The sequence below is a fragment of the Tribolium madens genome, unplaced genomic scaffold, assembly GCF_015345945.1.
Source record: "Tribolium madens isolate multiple individuals breed KSU strain unplaced genomic scaffold, Tmad_KSU_1.1 Scaffold_91;HRSCAF=231;Tcas5.2_LG7, whole genome shotgun sequence".
In the NCBI taxonomy this organism is placed as follows: Eukaryota; Metazoa; Arthropoda; class Insecta; order Coleoptera; family Tenebrionidae; genus Tribolium; species Tribolium madens.
Window position 1 is genome coordinate 11,743,018 of NW_025401063.1, and position 15,569 is coordinate 11,758,586.

The 15,569-nt window shown below is 33.8% G+C and overlaps 1 protein-coding gene across 3 annotated transcripts in view; it reads left to right on the top strand.

Moving 5' to 3' along the window:
• The window catches only part of LOC123010971 (hemicentin-2-like), a 148,966-nt gene that overhangs the window by 117,042 nt on the left and 16,355 nt on the right, over window positions 1–15,569 (top strand). For all 3 annotated transcript variants that reach the window (XM_044408200.1, XM_044408201.1, XM_044408202.1), the window contains exon 6: window positions 8,581–8,732. In XM_044408200.1, the coding sequence (XP_044264135.1) occupies window positions 8,581–8,732 (152 nt within the window). The remainder of the gene's footprint in view (window positions 1–8,580; window positions 8,733–15,569) is intronic.

Here is a 15,569-nt window from a genome sequence, read left to right on the forward strand (position 1 = left end):
CAAATACTGTGTTTGGTGAAGTGAAGTTTATCAATTAATCAAAAGAGTAGTGGAAAAAAAATTGGGATATAAACATGATGTCTTGTGTGCAGCGAATGGCGAATTTAATGCACACTAAAAGCATTCCTAAATACAGCCTTAATAAACCAAAATGACAAAAGAAATTTATTGCAGTTTTCAAGCTAAAAGTCGCTCTTTGTGCCAGGATAAATTACGGAAGTCATTACCTTAGGTGTTAAGTTAATTTTTATTTTAATATGGCCGCTTTGAAGCAGCAGAATTTTAATACCCTCGTTTGGATCGCGAAATTTCGCGATATAATGAGGAAGCAGTCAATTCAAAGAAGGGATTTTACGATGTGTACGGAACTATTGCAATAAATCGGATCTTGGAAGGGTTGGAATTTGTAATAACCTATAGAATAAGCAATAAGAAGTGGAGATTCGGGGATGTTCGATGTCGAATGAGCTACCGCTCAAATGAGCTACGAGAGTATTGGACGTTCACGATTATGTGACGGGGATCTGACATTAGAAATTCGCTAAAGTAGCTTCGACGACATTTTATGTACTTCCAGAAATCGTAAAGTTTATACAATTTTTATGCTTAATAAAACTGGCGTTAGAGTGAGTCTCCAGTGCATAAGATCGAAAAATAGTAAGAACGGGCATATTTCGTGAAAATGTATGCATTACACCATGGTTAAGAGGGACTGTTTCCCTTCTAACTTTGCATATTCCGGAGTTTGTGATTTAGTTGTAAACTCACAATTAGTTTGAGGAAGTAAAGCCTTGTCATAAGTCGCAAGGGAAATCTTACGATCCGCAGCAGCTTTCACGGGCCTATTGCTATTACCTTATTCTGACATAGGACACTTCCTGTTATTTACTTATTAATTTATGTACAAGCGAACTCCTGCGATCGATAAATGCAACAACTTAAGATTGTGTTATTAAATCTTACGTTTGCTGGATAAATAAAATTAACTGTCTCGAATAGAAAAAAAAAACAATACAAAATCGAGGCTTAATTTATAGCAAGGATTTAACGAATTTACATTAATTGAAATTGATTGGTGTCGGTGGTCGCCTGAATCTCCATTTCGGTTTCGATGGTACTGTTGCGAAAATTCCTTTTCATACATGCGAAATAATTCGCATTGAAATCGTCGCCGCGAGCATTTTCGCAGCACGAATTCCGCGCATGCATCATCTATCAGATCGTACAATATTATCAACATTAGTAAAAAGACGAAACGTGTTGAACATTCTTTAATAATTGCAAAACATCAGCCGGCAAATGCAATTTCCAAGACTGCCGTCTGTGATATATTGAATTCCTTTGAGATCGAATGGATTCTATTACAGTTCCGTGTCTAGTTCATGTCTAGCCGAGTTGAAGGCTTACAAGAAAAATTTGCAGAGAGGTTTCTGCACAGCTCCTAAACTTACTTGATTGATTTAAGTCGATAACAGTTAATAAATGCATGAAACAGACATTGGTACTAAATAAAAGTGAGTGACTCGATTTCCTTACTTTAAAAGCCCTTTAATAAGCATTCACTGAAACTAGTCAAAGCATTAGAAGTTTCAAAATTAAATTGTGAAAATGCTTAAACTTCCAACATTTCACGACATTTAAAAGTAGAAAAATAAAACGGCCAAGTACATATTGTTAAAAAACGAAAGTAAATGGGATATAAAGAAAAGAATCGTTCTTAATCTAATTGAAAACTTATAGAGATCAAAATTAAACAAGCTTATTTGTGTTATTGTTATCGCTTGTTAAACCAGAGGAGAGGGCTGGAGTCGTATTATAACGTTTAAATAGTAATAACCTCACTATCGAATATTGATTTATAGCAATAACAGGTCATGCCTTTTAATTTTCTGTTTGCAAATTATTAATTTCGGTTGTAGCCACCGTTTCCCGTTAGGTGTAAATAAGGGTTAGGGGGCGGCATGTGTTCGTAAAGCGTGCGGGATTTGTCGGTTTGGTTTATGTGAAATTACGTGGATGTCAAAAAGGTGTGAAGAAAATTTGGCGTATCCTGGGCGAAAAAGCATCTCTCATGATGTAATAAAGTTAAAGCGAGTGTGTCAGAATTTTATGGAGTTAATTTCGAAACCAAATTCAGTTAAATAAATAAATGCCAACCGCCACCTTTTGTGAAGAGGCTGAATTTAATAGCTACCTTTTAATAAGTTTACAAGCCCAAGTCTTTGCATAGTTTCGCCAAAAATGCTTAATAAACTGTACGTATAATTTAATTCGCTCCCGGGTTACAGCCAAGTTATTCATTCTTTGCCGCTCCTTCAACAGCTCGCCGTGAGTTATTTACGCGGTCCCGGTGTGTGGGAAATGTTCTCCTCGCCAGGTGTAAAGGGTTGCAAAGTTTTTAGCATAAATTTTAAATTAACAAGTTGGCGACAATGGCTCTGGCGTGCATGATAATAATAAAGAGGAAAAATTAATTAAATGTGAAAACATTGGGTGGAAATGAAAACTTTACGTTTCCACGTCTGTTGTATTAGCGTCAAAACGAAATAAAATTTTTAGCAGAAAAATGAGCAAGAAACATTAGGAGCATATAACTTATTACTCCAATAGTAGTTACGGCATTCATGAATTGCTTCGAGGACATACATGAACTTCCAATTTGCTCGACACATTCCGTGTAATTACTACACATTGTTAACATTTGTCGATGATAATTCTTGAACACAGAAAACAGTTCCGTCACTCAAAACAAGCAAAGTATTGCGTAAATCTTTTAACTAATTCTTAATACCTTGAATAAAATATCAAATAACTTGTTCTTGTTACAGCTTTTTTATTTTTCCTTTACAAAAAAATTATATTGTGTTAGATATGTGAAGGTATGAAACTTTAAACTTCAAACGACACTCGCGCCGGATAATATACTTTGTAACTTTTTTACAAAGACTTTTCTATTTTGAGGAGTAATATTTGTGGGAATGTTTCTGTAACAGCGGGAAGTACAATTTAAAACTTTATTAAATCAGTCTTTTTCTTCCTATTGAAACAGAAATATACCCAAAAATTTGTCTAATTGTGTATTACCCTAATTTAATTTATCCGAATTTCCTTCTACCATTTAGTTATGTTCAGGAACGACTAGTTGAGCAACCTGATCTGTATCAGTTTGGGTTTAGTTTAGTAATAGACTTTGAAACAATGTATAGATAACAAGTTTCTATTGGATTATGAACTTGCGAAAACATTACCTCTTTGTTTTTATATAGCGATGTGGAGTGAATCAGCAACAAATTTCCAACAAGGAAGAGAGTTAATTCTGGATTAGCGAGTTCTAAACCGTTAATTTATCAAGTTGAGACGAAAAAAAAATACTTCAACACAATTTTTGCTGTTTTATCTTCTGCATATTTGAAAGGTCTACGACGCGAATTAAAAGAACACACATAGGACATCAGGGGGGCCCAACCGCAATAAAACTCTGTGACTGTAATGATGTAATTAAATTTTGAAATGTTGTCCACAAGTTTTGTACTGAATAATTTTCTAATTCCCGACGTTCCCAAATAAGGTCACGAATTATTTTACGTTGGGAAATTATGTAAACTAAGCTCTCCTGTTTTATTAGTTAAATTATGAATTGTTCAAATTCTTGACAGGACAAGGGCAAACGCACAGTCCATCAAATGCGACTGATTGGACAAATATGCAGGCTTTGCGAATACTAAACGAAATAAACTTCTCTATCTCATTATATATAATATCACTAGAGCTTCAAGTAGGTACATACAGAGCTATTACAAATAACTTCATTCTACATGCGCATTTCTTAATTTTCTGTTGGTAAAGAATACTTTGATACGAAAATGGTTAAGGTTTTTACTTGACTAATGCATGAAGTAAAGCAAATATTTAAGAAATTTCATTAAGTATACACTATATCTTCAACACTAACGTTCTAAATGGCTACATCCTTATAACCGAAGCACATACTTCAAATTGACCATTTTCTCGATAGAGATATTTCACAAAATTCAAAATTCTTTGCATATGTTAATAAAGTGAGTATAAACGTGACTACAAACTTTACTTACCGCGTAAATAACTCACTTACGAAAAAAAGCTGCAAGAATTTTATATACCAGTCAGGGTTAAAAACAGAATTCTGTGTGTGAGTGGATTAAAAAAAATATCTGTAATAAGTTAATAACTCGTATTATAAATAAATATTTCTTAAGGTATACATAAGGTATAGTTGAATTTCACATCATGTCGTCTGTGATACAGACCAAAGGTGACCCACTGTCGTAAACAATATATACTCGTTTTCATATTAATGTGCATCGAAGTAGTCGTTGAAAGGGATCATTTTAAGGTGGCAACCATGCCAAAATTCAAATAATCCTAAACTCAATCTTCCCTAAAAATTATTTTTTCAAATAAATGTGTATCCCAGTTAGCAAAAAATAATTAAAATTAACAACGTAATTAACATAGGATAGCAAACAAAGATTTTTGTCATTATTGATGTGATTAAATTTGTTCTAAATGACATTAATGGCAAGTGTAAATCGGCCTTTATTAAAGATTCATTTAGACTTCTACAACCTACTTGATGCACATTAATATGAAAAAGAGTATAACCTATCGTACCATAACCACCACGATGCGGAGTGCAAGCCTTTCCATATAAAATTAAGGATAATGCTTTTCACCATGTGGCGTTTTTATTCATGCCTGGCCATCATGCTTACACATAACAAACCTGGATTTGTCGCCAAAGATTATCACAGTTCATTGCTAGTACCAGTGTGGTACTTCTTTGAACCACTGCAGTCAATTTTGACGAGGCTCAGGGGTGAAGAATTAAGCGCTTATTAATAGAAAAAAATTGTTACAACCTCTCATTGTGATACTCATGCATTTATAACACTCCTATCTGTCGCATCACAATAAGAGTGTTTGTAACACTTCTTTTGTAATATACTATTTTAGTGTTTTTCTCTGAAAAGACCAAATTACGCAGTCTCTGTATTCAATGGTAAAAGAAACAGTAATTATTAAAAACGACAATGACATCAGTAAATTTGCAAAAATAGTTGCAAAACTGCTTATAGAGGTAGGTAAACAGTGTTCATGAAGTAATTTTGGACAGATCAGTCTTAAAAGTAGAGTTTGAACAGATGTCTACAAAAAAGTAAAACGTTACTACCGCAGAAGGGGCCATGGAAACCCCAATTTTGTTATGAACGCCTCAAAACATGTTTCTTTTTGACGTTTTGCTGATTTTTATTTTTTTCCGCTTTATCAAGACATTGTGTTGTAATTTAGTGTGGGGAATTACATTATTTTAATAGTGTAGTCGTACCTGTTACACAATTGTTAAATAAACATTGACTGAGAACAATAAGACATTAATTACGAGTTATTTTATGATCTTTTAACAAACTTAGAAGTCCACATACCCATGCTGTGAACATTTTATACTCAATTTTGGGGCTGTTTTTATTTTATCGGATTACGTTTACTTTTTGCATTTCAGATGACTTAAAATTGGTAGGGATCGGGTAGGGAAAAAAACATTTTCAAAAAATCTTACCTACACTCAGATAAAGCGTAATCTTGAAATTCTACTAAGATTAAAAATACATTGTATATGGCAAAATATTGGTTTTCAAGTGGATATGCAAACCCGGAAATATTTAGTTAAGCATAATTTCACAGTACCTACTTAACTCACGGTAGTGCATAAAATACAAATTGAAAATATTTTCTTTGAATTTAATTTTGGGAATCGTTCAGGATCTGTTTCGTTTAAGTTTTTACACCTCTGGGGTGATAAATTGTATCTCGTCTTGCATAATGGAATCGACAAATTATTTCGGTGTGCCGCCAGTCCCTCGATTTATATCCACGATAACGTCTGCAAATTCCGAGAGCAGCAAATGATAACAAGAACTTGTTGCGTAGTCTGTGCGTGACCGGTTTAATTAGGCAAAACGGGGTGAGTTGTCTATGACCCGAGCAAAAGAATGGCTCTCGGCCAGGTCTATTAATTAACAGCCGCTAAGTACGAAGTGATTATTACAAATAATTCACCCGCCTTTTTGCAGATACAATTTAAAGTAGCGTTGCAATGATGGCGGGCAAAAACAGCACTAATAATTTAGATTATACTCCCGAGACCAAAGTATCACACGAGTTCTGATTAATTCAAATGTGCTTTTGTGTTTTTTTCCGTTTGATGGATAGCGGGGGAGAGATGATTCACGACACGCAAAGACGGCGGAGTCACAATAAGAGTCTTATCGGAAAAATAAATAATTAGGGAAGTGCGTTAACAGGTTGCTGATGCTCCTTGGCGAATTTCTCGCTTAGCTAATTACTCAACGAATAATACATGAGTACTGTCTTGTTAAATTCAGAGAAAGCTTTTGAGGTTAACATACATGGTCGGGTAATGGAAATAGATTGTAATGAACAAATCGATTCCAATCCAAGCGAAACAACACTTACTTCATAGCGTCCACCTGGATATTGTACATTTTTGAAAACCTTATTGTTTCATTGATTCTCAATCCTTACAGAGAGTTATTTTCACTGCGAGAGCTTATCCTCGGTTACAATTGCACTTAATCCCTGAAAATACGTATTATCTGAGATTGTCTCTTCCTCGTATCGGGTTAGCAGGCATGCCACCTTAACCAACCCGAATTGGCCGCGATATCCTTATCAGACTTATCTCTAGGGAGTTGTGCGGTTTGACGTCTTCCATGTGAGCCATTTCTAGTGGTCTCCTCTCCGGACCACTGCCTCCGCTTTCACTTCGCATACTCCTTTCTCTCTACTCCACTTCTCTCCAATAAAACCGCAAGGTGGCGGCTTTCCGACCTCCACTCGACTTCGAAAGAACCGTAAATAAAGGCTGGAGAGGAAGTCGAGCAGACCAACGCAAAAACAACAACGAGAATTGATTTAGAAGACACCAGCCAAGAAAAATACGTTTTTGTGAATCTATCAGCAAGTAATGAGACATGGAATTCCGATTTGTGAACCGTAATGCACATAAATTATTTGAATATTTGGTTTGTTAGTATTTGTGCCACAACTGTATTTATCCCGAATAAATGTTTTATTGGTGTTCTTCTGGACATTATTTTTTGTTTTTGCTAATTTTACAAAGAAGAAATTTTGTAAAATGGACGCATTAGACGTAATATTGTTAATAAGAGCAGAGTTAGTTACTGTGGGAGTGCCAAGAGCTGTCCCGAAGTAATTACTCATGTAACCACAAGGGGTGTGAGTGCTTGACACAAGTTCTGCATGTGGCTAATAGGAACACGAAATTCGCGTTACTATTGAAATTTTCTTTATGCGGGTTAGTTCATTATCATGCAGTTTTGTGTATTCCCATTTAACTAGATTTCACCCTTGTCGGCTTGTCACAAAATCTAGCTTTAGAGCCGGATGAAGTTTTATTTGTACGATTTATTTAAACTATTACAGCGAATTAAGTGATTTGCATAAAATGTGAGCTTACTTGAGAGTCGCTAATTTAATCATGATTCGGTTAATGTCTCCCGTTCTACTTGGGCTGCCAAATCTTGCGACTTGGAGCGGTTTTGGTCGAGGTTTGGTCACCTAAAATAATCCGATACAATTTTTAAGTTGGTAACAATTAAACCGGATATCTCTGCATTTTCAGTTAAAAATTTAATGAGAACTGGGCTGTGACAAAACTCTTTTGTGTGACTATTTTCAATACACGGCTGTCACCGATTGATAGTCTCTGATGTTTTGAAATTGTAAACACAAAGGACATTTTGTCAAGAGCATAGTATTGTTTCGAAGTAGTACAGCGGAAAAATAGTCGAAAAGTATGCTCGAATGACTCGAAACACGACTTTCTGCATCAAAAATTGCACTTCTAGATGGTATTTTTTAATGAAATTAGACGCATCCTGCGGCACATTGTGCTGTCGGTTTCGCCATCGTGAAATGCGACTTTGAAACTTCATAAATGCACATAACAACTTAAAATGTTTCCTCTTGGGCAGTTAACTCTCTACATCATTGCCAATAGATATTTTTTTATTGGAAATATGAAAAGTTCTGAACTTAGCCTCCTACTAAGTCATAAAACACACCCCGCTTTTCTCGGCTTTTGTTAGTTTTCATACTGACCCTTACATTTATCCTGGAAAGTTTTCTAGTTCGGACGCCGATTTGCAATATTCGGTATGTGTTTGCTATTTTTCCGCGCAAATATTTGGCGCTCGTTTCCATTTTATTAAATATTTGCATCTGAAATTCAACAACTGAATCTCCAACTAATCCCGAATAATCCCTCTGCGCTGCCTAATTACAACGATTCGCTACATTTATTCCGCGTTTTACAATTTAATGAATACTGCGCGAAAGCCAGACTTCAACAAGTTTGTTATTTACTTGCGAGAATTCGATTGTACACAAATAAACATCACAAAGCGTTCAAAATCGTTGAAAATTTTTCGGGCACGTACTCACGTCCTTTAGTATTCTTCAATCTCTGTGAAGCATTTCTAATTAATTTTCTTGTTACAGTGCGACCTTTAAGGGTGAAGCTCCTCGGCGAAAATAAGGCATTATCCGCTGATAACACTTACGAACTTAGTTGTGAAGTTGTGGGTTCGAGGCCTCAACCCACTATAACTTGGTGGAAAGGAAGCGTACAAATGAAAAATACCAGAGAAACCGTAAGTCCACATACCATAACATGTCGCCATAATTGATTCAAAATCGTACGCAGTGACCGTAAAAATCTTGTTTATATTTATCTCTGACAAACAGGCCGAGATGCTTTTATAAGACGAAGAATTGGGATTTAAATTTCAAGTTGCCGTATAGAGGAAAAATAATGGAAAATATTACTTACTCAGATCAACATTCAGACATACAGGGTGTTTGAGGATTGCGAGCAAATATTTTAACCACTAATAGAACTCGTCAAAAGAAACAACTTCTGTATTTCTAACTTTTGCCGAAAACACGTCATTTTTGAGTTAAAATTAAAAATAAATTGAGACTGAAATCTCGTCCCCGCCTATGTCTTAATACCATGTTATATTCGTTCATGAAACAAAAAATACGGAACGTAAACAGCGTAAAGACAAAAAAATTATCGCTTCATTAGGGTAGACCAGTGTCAATGTTCAATGTTAGTGTTAGTTTACCTGCCGTTATAAAAATTGGTAGAAATGTTGCCCTTGGTTGGCATGCATGCTTCAACTCTTCGGACTAGGGAAGCTTGCGTTTGCACACACAGCCCTTCGACAATATTAATTTGAGCTGCGTACACTAATTCACTAATTGTTTCTTTTTTTATTTTCATTGATATTTTTGCTTCCAACTAACAAAGACACACTGAATGGCTCGTGAAAATCATGGGGGGGAAATTGCAAAAAAAAATATGGATACGGAATTTGTTTGTTCTCAAATTCGACTTTTTATAACAAATTGTCTTATTAGTGGTTAAAATATTTGCATGCAATCCACAAACACCCTGTATAGTATTTCTAATCGACATCGTTTGCTTCGCGTCTAATAACAGAGGGTGACCTTTGATTGTAAAAAGTTCTTTTATTTCCGTTATAAATCATACGAGCTTCTGATATTTTCAGCCATTCATGGAGAAATTCAAATGAAAAAGTTACAATGGGTTGTATGACAGTCGGTAATTAAAAGAGCTCGTGATGCAATAAATAGTACTATTTTTTAATTTGACATGGTGGACACGACTAATAATTTTAGTTATTGTTCTATATTAAAAACCAGCACTTTTGAAGCTTTGTACAGCATGGACCCCTAAACAAATTTTAATAGTTTAATGTTTGTTAACAATACTCCAAATAGAATGTCTTTTGATATGGACATAAAGAGCTACAAACCAGTTCCTGACAGAACTAGAACTTCCTAATTGCTGTTTCTTGTGTTTATAATAATGCTTCAAGAGACTCATATTAGAGTTAACTTGACAATTTACATTTTGTAAAAACTTAATAGACCTACAATAAGCTACTACTTACAATTACTTATTTCTTTGGCTGACACAAACTGAAATTTTAAATTACAATTTAAATGTATAAATTTATGATTAGTGGATTAGCATTGTTTTAAAAGACAAAAACAACTTCAGTTTACAAACATTAATTCACACATATCTGCTTTTTACATCAATTTGAATTATTTTTTTTTGTAAGTATTTTAACACAAAATAAATTTGTATATGCTAACATTAAATTAAATACACTATATTAAATTGATTAATTAATTAAATGTAGCGTGTGCAACTGAATTTGAAAGAGTTCTTAGTTTCCACACTTTGTATAGTTGTAAATAATATCGCTGAGAAAAATTATTAGTGCGAAAATGAAACTTGCTGTATTGTTTTAAATTGCGAATCGAATTCAATTGTTTAATTAGAGGAGAAAAATCCTAGTAGGAATGAATCTTAACCGAACATTCTTATAAATGTTAAGTTTTTTCTAGTGGCTACTCTAGATTTAATGTTATTAAAACATTCAGCACTAGTAACATTAGTGAGTGTAAAGATAATTTCTATTTTTACTACGATTTCTCTCCAATCGAAAAGCGTCTAGTGGTCTTATTGTCCTAGTCGATAATTTCCCGATAAAATCGTATATCAGTGCTTACTCTTAAACAGATTTAACTCAGCTTTGCCCGTACAGTTATGAAATTACCCCGGAAGTAATAAAATATGCTGCCTACTATACGCGAAGTCTACCGAAAGGTGAAATATAACTGTGTTTATTTTCTGGATGTGCTGCAGTAAAATAGCCAAAGCGGCGGCTAGATTCGAGCAAAATACGCAAAATGACCGCAACAATAAATCTTCCAAATATAGAACTCGATACTGGTGCAGTAACTGTGCAATTGAAATCGTTAAATATTCTTATCGGACGTCTAATAGCATCATATAAAAGTAAAACTAGAAAAACATCTATCGCCGTTGCGATCAAAGATGCCGAAACTAATTTATTGCAAACCTAGTTGAGTAAACCGATACAGAAAAATAACCGCAGTGAGTGGAATTATTATTTTACGACCTGTATGTAAATTGCATCGAAAACCCAGATGGACTCGGCTGTGGAATTTTTCATACGAACACTTCAACTTTTATTATGCGAATCTAGAACACGGAGCTCCGAATCGTTATTAATATTGCATTATGAGGGTAATATGAGAATGATAATATTCCCACAATGAACCACTGCGGATATTGCCGGGGGAGTGCCTCTAAGTTCGACTTTATGTCAGGAGGTAATCGTTGTATTAGTAATACTGTCTCACTGATCACTCCCTCTTTATGATCTACACAAATATCGTTTCCGCGACCACAACCTGCAGGTCGTGTTCATGGCTTTCCGGTGGACTCATACACAGGGTTAATTAAAGTTTACTAATTTAGATGGAACTTAAAATTAGAGAGGAATCGCTGGAACCGAATTAATATTGCATATCGGATTTCGTTTAAACTATAAAGCTGGGACCGACAATACATCATTAAACAAATGTCAGTTTAGATGAGCTTTCAGCTAGTAGTAACCATTAAATCATCGTTTTGCATGCACATGACTCGAATTTGCTTTTGTGTTTGCTTATAGAGCTTGTGTGAATTTTCAATATGCAGATTACTCTAAAACGCAGCAGCTATTTTGACTAACGTTGGAGAATTCTTATGTATTACAAAGCAGATTTGTTTTGACTGAATAAGAATTGTTTTCCGCCTTTTATTACTTTGTTAATATTAAACTTGTAGCCTTTATTGTTAGCATGTTGAATGCAGTTGAATATTTTTAAATATTTTTTTTTCTCTTTTTTTGAGTAAAATATGTCAAAAATTAGTTGCAGTACAAAACATAAAATTACAATTTATGACTGAATTTTAACTTTAATCAACACATCATAAATTTTATTTTCATTTGATTTTATAAAATTCAGTATTGGAAAACAAATAAATAAAATATTATTAATGTAACTTTTATTTGTTTATTTTTCTTCTAAAAGCAATGATTTTTTATTAGAAACATATTTCATAATTAAAATGTAGATACGAGATATTATATATCTTTTGCTTTTTAAAACAGATATTTCTGATTGTAACATTGTTTTAACAAATAACTTAGGACTCCACATTCTGTAGCTTGCTCTACTTTTTTTTGTTGTAAACACAAGTCAACTAATTGGTTGCGATTTCAAATTAGAACTAAAAAATTGAGTAATACAAACTAATATAACTAATAAAACTCTGTATAACTGAAATTTTGTTTTTGTTCTTGGGGTCAAATTAAATTAAATTAGAGTCGAAAGGTCGTGATTTCTTATTATGGTTTCATTTCCGTGTTATAGTTATTTTTATCGGCCTTTGTATTTCCTAGAGTAGAGGCAATTTGATAAAATTACTCGCATTTTTTATTTTTGCGACAATGTCCTGGACTTGTTGAATAATGCATGTAATTCTTGCGTGATTACCGTATCGTTTTTTGCATTACGCCTCTGAATAACCTTTTTGCTACCTGAACGAATACAAATGTAATTGTTGTATAGTGGCGTGTGAGTAGTTTGTATTCCGAGAGCGTCGACTAACTTCACTTCGTTTAATCTTTATGGGGTTTTTCGCTTTTATTTCTACCCAGACTAAACGTGATTTGTATGCTGCCAGGTGACTCCCTACGTAATTTATTTGGTTGGGACCAGTGTCGTCGATTTGTCAATATTTTACTCATTTGTGAATGCGCAAATAAAAATTACGTGATTCACTGGCAAGAGGGATCACTCACTCGAACAGCGGCGACGCCATCATCATTAACACACAACACTTTGTAGGAAAACTAAATTGTTTGTTTTTTTATTTATTTACTTGCAATGTAAAATTAATTAAATAAACAGTAGAACAATTTGAAAAATGAAAGCATCATAAGAAAAGAAAGTTTTAATTTTGAGAATTTTCCCGGCGCCTCCACCATTTTTACCTCTCATGTTATTCTTATTTATTTTCGAATTGCTTATTGCAGAGTATATTGACACTGTTTACTCATAAAACACGTTTCTGTATCAACATCTTTCAGTGGAAAATGTAATCAAGTTTTTCAAGGTTAGAAGATGGATCTTCGTTTTCCTGACTACATAGTTAGAACAGTTAGTTTTTGGGAGAAAATCATTCTGGCATCTTGACAAATGCATCCAAAGTTAGCCAGTAACATGATGTAATGTCACAAAAAGAGACACCGCATTACCGCAATTTAAGTAAAATTTATGCGGCATAAACCACATCCAATCAAGCCTAATACATCGCAATTGCCGGGATGCGATGTTTAGTTTGCTAATTCAGTTGCATGTTTACTCCAATCAAGCATTTCGTCAATGTTAAGACCCTAGAAATTTCAAGCGAAGTTTGTAATTGATGCTTCCATGTTAATTTGCAAGTTAATGCTTTTATTTGTTTTGCACTAGATATTGTTTATTTGTTCTGTTTTCATTTAACACACATCTTTGTAGAGAAGCTCATTTATTGGCTTATTAAAAGTTATTTCCCTTTGCGTTAATGAGTTTTCTAAGATGAAAGACAAAGTTGAGAGTATGCTTGATTAAGAAATATTATGCTGCTGCTAATGCACTTACGGAGAGCTGAGGCATCAAAGCCTCATTGCTTCACCGTACAGATAAAAAAACAATGCAATATCTGATTATGTACCTGTTTATTCAATAGATAATCAACCATTTATCACTTTTTATAAGTACCACAATAATGTGACACAAACCCAGAGTTGGTTACGTAAAAAATTTAGCTGGAAAGTGGTAAATAGATCGTTATATTTAAAATGTAAATAATTTGAAGAAAATCTAGGCGAGTTTTTATCGTTCGCACATTTTCATAAAGTTTAAGCAACATTTCAATTTTTTTGTGTAAAGATAAAAAATTTCATCACTAAAAATCTCACTGCACCGTCCATAAATTTTCTATATGAAACAAAATCAATTATGACTCTGTGCACCTTGCGTCAGAATTGATTATAGCAACATTATCAATCATGCCATTTATGGAATGTTATAAAAATACTTCTCGCCTGTCAATGGCACAATCCCTCAGGGCATTAAATCCTATAAGCAATAGCATTGTAACAAGTGGGGAGGTCGGTAACAGACGTTTATTACCTGTAAAATCGTGACGTGTTTTATGACTCACAGGCGTCGTTGCAAAGTGTGAAGAGGGTAATAGGTCGTACATTCATAGAAAGGCCGACGCCTTTGACAATATCGTTGTGTCAAAGGAACGGCTTTTTATTATCGTTGCGCCGACCATGGCAAGGTTTTTGTGCAATCAATAATCAAATTCATTTTGTTTTGGTGAGAAGATTTTAATTTGTTACTACGACCGTATTTTAGCTCATTATCTACAATTAAAATTCGAATTACCTACACGGGACTTGATTTATTTTCAATTCCATGGTGTAAAACTAATGCAGTTTGGTTTAATCGAATGTCAAATGGTCTAATAAATCTCGAAAGAATGAGGTGAATGAACGTAACATTCCGGACTTAATTAAATTCGATTCAATTTTTCTAAATTAAGTTCGAAATAATTACAATACAATTTTTTCATCCTAATGTATAAATAATAACAGTGCGATCAAAAAGTCTGTCTATCAAGCAAGCGTAGAAATTTAAAACGTATGTCTGTGGAAGATAAAATGTCACAATGACAAATGAGAAATGTCAAAATAATTTTTATGTAAATTATGACAGGAAACCGTGGTGAACGATTTTTATGAATAAACACCAACAAAACCTTATTTTAGTTTGTTTTGAGACGTTTCATAGAATAATTCAATTTAATTAGCTCAATATTTTAATTTTTATAAAATAATTTTTTGACATCTAGATAACATACGAACTGCCATGCAACATACGTCCTCAACTAGGACGGCTACTTGATAGAAAGACTTTTTGATCGCACTGTAAAATAATAATTTTTTATAAATCTTAATTTTCTTAACTTTAATCTTGTGTCAGATAATATTGCGCTAACGAGTTTCTAGGAGGGTGAATAAAGTTACAATTTCGTCGTTTTGTAACTAGTGTCTACAAACTTCAGGTAATTTTCGGCAGCAGTATAGAATTTTCTATGGCTAGGATAATATCAAGTGAATTTATGTTCGTTTTACTTTGAGCAAGCTTGGAGTTTTACTAGTGTCGAAACTTCCAGTATTGATAACCGTAGTGTTTACGAGCAAAGTGACAAAGGAGAAGCCAGACTTTCAACAGCAATAAAATCAAAACAGAGCGTCATGAAACAAATGCACAAATTTTTGTATTTTATGAAATTAGAACCTTATTTAGGAATTATCTTTTATGTATTTTAGTCGAAAGTAAGGAAAATATCGTCACCGACTTAATTAACAGTTGTCTTTAATCCCACGTGAAGCAATAAAAACACGAAAATATGGTTTTAATTTAAAGAAAATACTCTTGCTCAAATATTAACTTTGCCGAATTATAGTATAGAACTGAAG